Source organism: Triticum aestivum, unplaced genomic scaffold, assembly GCF_018294505.1.
Source record: "Triticum aestivum cultivar Chinese Spring unplaced genomic scaffold, IWGSC CS RefSeq v2.1 scaffold15922, whole genome shotgun sequence".
Classification (NCBI taxonomy): domain Eukaryota; kingdom Viridiplantae; phylum Streptophyta; class Magnoliopsida; order Poales; family Poaceae; genus Triticum; species Triticum aestivum.
Window position 1 is genome coordinate 5,687 of NW_025232544.1, and position 3,841 is coordinate 9,527.

Sequence of the window (3,841 nt, forward strand, 5' to 3'; positions counted from 1 at the left end):
TGTAAAAAAATACAAAAAGCAATCGGGTCCTCGCCACCGAGCTCATCGCCGCTCCTCTGGGCGTTGCTTTGGCCGTGGATGTGGCGGCCATGGCCAATGGCAAGCAGCAGCTGCTTGCATCTGGAAACCACCCATCCTCCTTATTCACATCGCCGCCGCTAACTGCTCGCATGAGCGAGCACGATGCCCCGCGCCATCAGCACCTACCACGAGTCCCGTTGACGGCCAGCGAGCTAGGCCCACCTCGAGTGTTGCTGCCCTGGCCACTTGCTGTGAGGAGCTCCTCCCGCACCTCCGTCAGTCTCCCGTCCAGCGCCTACTACTGCCGCCGCCCGGATCCGCTCGATCGCGGCCTAAAAGCCGTCACGCCGCCGTGTCTCGTCGGAATCCAGCGTTGTGCACAGGGTGCGGACCGCAACTTCGGTCTCCGCCGCCGTCGCTGCTCACCGTTGTTGCCTGTTGCTGCCGCTGCGGCTGCCTACGGCTGCTGCTCACTGCTGCGTCGGCAGCCCCACCATGGTCAACCATGGACGCGTATTGCGGTCGTGGGCAGCCTGATCTGGTCGGGGCTTGAGCCGGCGAGCTCATCCTCCCCTCCTAATGGCCTCAAGTGCACCTCCTCCCCCACCATGCCTCCCCTCCCGACGGCCATTGATGGGCAAAGAAGCTGACTTGGGGGCCCACTTGTCATAACGTTAGAGTTAACGGTCAACCTAACATGTGGGCCCGCCCTGTCATAATCCGGATCAAATTTTAATCATCGAGCTATTAGTGTTTTTTGGAACAGTCAACCAATTTTATGGTAAATTTTTAAAAGATTAAAAAAAGTGATAGTGTTTTGTAACCCTAGCCTGTAATGTGGTAGTTTTTTTTGCTATATACTCCATGACCGGCGTTAATTGCACACGCAGTTGGAGCATTCTGAAAAGACATGGCGTGAATCGTGCATCGGTGAGGACAGGGGCCAACAATTTCTCTCTGTGCTGAATCTGCTTGCGGCTGTTAACAATGTCCGTGAAGGTAAATTATACAGTATTATCGCCCATAAGGTCCGAGGGCATGGTTCAAATAAATGCACCCGGAAAAGAAATAGGAAGGACTTGTAATACTCAAAATCAAGAATCACAATTAGCACGGCATCTATCCTCTACATTTTCAGCACCGCATCATGATCAGATTGACGGAAATTTCCAGAAAATGAAAGCAAGCGGGAGCTGCAAGTTTCAGATAACTGACGGGAAACTGAACTGGGGACATAGTCGGATTCAGAAAAAAGGAAATCTTACGCGTCCTCCATCGCGTAGTGCAGCGGCTTTAAATATCAGCAAAGACCACCTGCGCGTACCACAACACCTTCCCGATCCCGCAGACAAACCTCTCCCAAATCCCAGTCGCGCGCCCTCGATCGACATCACCCTTTCCTAGCTGCAGTAGAACCCTAGCAGCAGATCGGGCAGCCGCCGGCCGGGATGGAGGGGCTCGACGTCGACGACATCTTCCACCACTACCGGCTGAGCCCTACGGAAGTGGACGCCGTCACCTACTACCTGCCACGCCTCCTCTCCGGCGAGACGCTGCATGCCGTCGACAAGCTCATCCACCGCGTCGAAATCTCCGGCTGCGAGCCCAAGGATCTGGCCGCCCGGTACGCGCCCGTGCCGCAGGCCGTGAGCAGCGGCGACCGGTTCTTCTTTACCACGTGCAAGAGCAAGAACGGGAGCAAGCTCCAGAGCGTGCGCGGCGCCGGCGGCGGCACATGGACCATACAGAAGACCACGGAGATTTGCCACGCGGGAGTCAAGGTCGGCGAGGTCAAGAACCTGTCCTTCAAGAAGAAGGGCAAGTCCACGGGCTGGGTCATGGAGGAATACCGGTGCCTGCTGCCGGAGGCCACCGTCTCCGACGGGGTGAAGGTGTTCTGCAAGATGCACTTGACTCAGCATGCTCCTGACGCGGCCCGCCAGGAATCGGAAGCATACAAGCTTCAGCAACAGCAACCAGAGGCCGTGACCCCGAGCACGCACGCGCAGAAGAGGCCAGCGCCGGCTGCCGCCGCCGATCCTCATCCTCCGCGCCCCAAGAAGAGGATGCGCGGTGCTGTCCCCGTCCCGGCACCTGCCACACCGTCGTTCACCGCTGCAGCACCGGATTTCTTGCCGGATGAGTCCGTACCTGAAGCTGACGACGACATGGACCGGTTCTGTTGCACAATCGATGAGCTTCTCGGGTTACAAGTGGAGGAAGATCTCCCGGTCGGAGCTACTAACAGCAATGATGTATGATGAGGCAGCCAGAGCAATGCATGGCCCGCTGGCTCACACCAACTTCCCTGTTCAGTATGCACAAGCATCATGCGAGTCCACTACAACATCCAGCCGCTCCGACGTTGCTCAAGCTCCTGAGATTTCCTCCCAGTCAGATGTGCTGGAGTCCACCCAATCACAAGAGGCTGGCTCAAGCATTGCAAGGAGCACAACTGAAAAGGATGTCTTTGAGCCATTGGGGCCTATTTCCGATTTGCCGGATTGGGAGGAATATGGTTTTGATCTTGAAGAACTAATGAGAATGATGGAAGACGATCCAATTGAAGTTGAGCCAATCACTGGAGCCAACTCTCGCGTGGAGATGGGCCAACAGGAACCTCTGTACCTGGATGCCTTGGACCAAGGCGTGCTGCAGTCCGATTACCCTGCCTTCCATGATGCTGACAAGGAGAAGAGGTACAATGCCGCGTCGGATCTTGACGCTCCATCGCTTCAGGGACAGGACCACTTGTTCAAACCGCGGCCGTGCTCCTTCGATCCATTTGAAGAAGCGTGGAAGGCCGAAGAGGCGCTCGAGAAGGAGAAGAGGTGCAATGCCGCGGCCAATCTTCATGCTGGAGGGCATAGCAACTTCTTCTCGCCTGCAAGCGTCTACTAAGTCCGATGTTGATTTTTTTTTTCAAAGTGTATACGAGGATACTCACTGGCTGATGTATTAGTTCGTCCATGTACGATCGCCACGGATGTACCTCTGAGCAATTTGCTCCACTTGTTCATGCAAGCTACTAAAACTGTTGTTGTTCTTCTTGCTCCTGTGATGGATTTTCTGAACCTTGCATTCACTGCTGCACCAGTACTAATTCTGCTCTGTTTCCTGTGATGGAACATGTTAAAACTGCTCTTATCTTTTTGTATTAGGCTATAAGATAAGCAGTTATGATCTAGGCAACCACAGATAAGTCGTAGGAGTAACTATGTTTGTAAATCAAAACAGTTTCACTGCTCTTGATAATCTGCAGAACAACTACAAGTTCATAGGTTGCAGAGCAGATTCAAGATGTGGCAAAAAAAAATTGTTCTGTCTATTTACAGTGTGGAGTAAACAGTTATTATAGTGTCAATGTTGATGATTTACAGTGTGGAGTAGTCATATTTTCCTTGAAATCTAAGTGCAATTTGTCTGTCTTGTTGCCAACTGAATTTACAGTATGTAAGTGGTATCTAAATCCTGCAGTATTTATGTTCATGACTTGCTGAACTATGTTGTCTTTTTTAACAGTGCCTTGTTCTAAATAGTTGTATTTTAGCTCCATAGTTCTGTGTAATTTGTTCCTTGATTTTCTGTCATCTCTGAATTTTGCTGTTCCTGTGCTTGCTACTCCTTAATTCACACATGCACAGGAGGTACAAGAGGTTAAATTGAATCTAACCCTCCAATGCTATATATTTTGAACTCCTTTCTGAATTCCCTTTTGTTATTTTTAACTCAAACAAGTACCCAGATTTATAAAGATCTAGTGAGCATTGCCAATGCTGGAGAGGGAGTGATCTGAATAGGTATATGTCAATATGTGACT

At 51.7% G+C, this 3,841-nt stretch overlaps 1 protein-coding gene across 1 annotated transcript; it reads left to right on the forward strand.

The window, feature by feature from the left end:
- The first annotated feature begins 967 nt into the window (after positions 1 to 967).
- Positions 968 to 2,922, forward strand: LOC123175949 (uncharacterized). Its single transcript, XM_044590391.1, has 2 exons — positions 968 to 2,132; positions 2,272 to 2,922. The coding sequence occupies exons 1-2, from the start codon at positions 1,470 to 1,472 to the stop codon at positions 2,920 to 2,922; spliced, it is 1,314 nt and encodes a 437-aa protein (XP_044446326.1). The 5' UTR covers positions 968 to 1,469.
- Positions 2,923 to 3,841: the final 919 nt, after the last annotated feature.

Coding starts and splice junctions, on each gene's coding strand:
- LOC123175949 (XM_044590391.1), top strand. CDS start 1,470: ATGGAGGGGCTCGACGTCGACGACATCTTCCACCACTACCGGCTGAGC. Junction 2,133..2,271: donor CACCTGCCACACCGTCGTTC/ACCGCTGCAGCA, acceptor CTACTAACAGCA/ATGATGTATGATGAGGCAGC.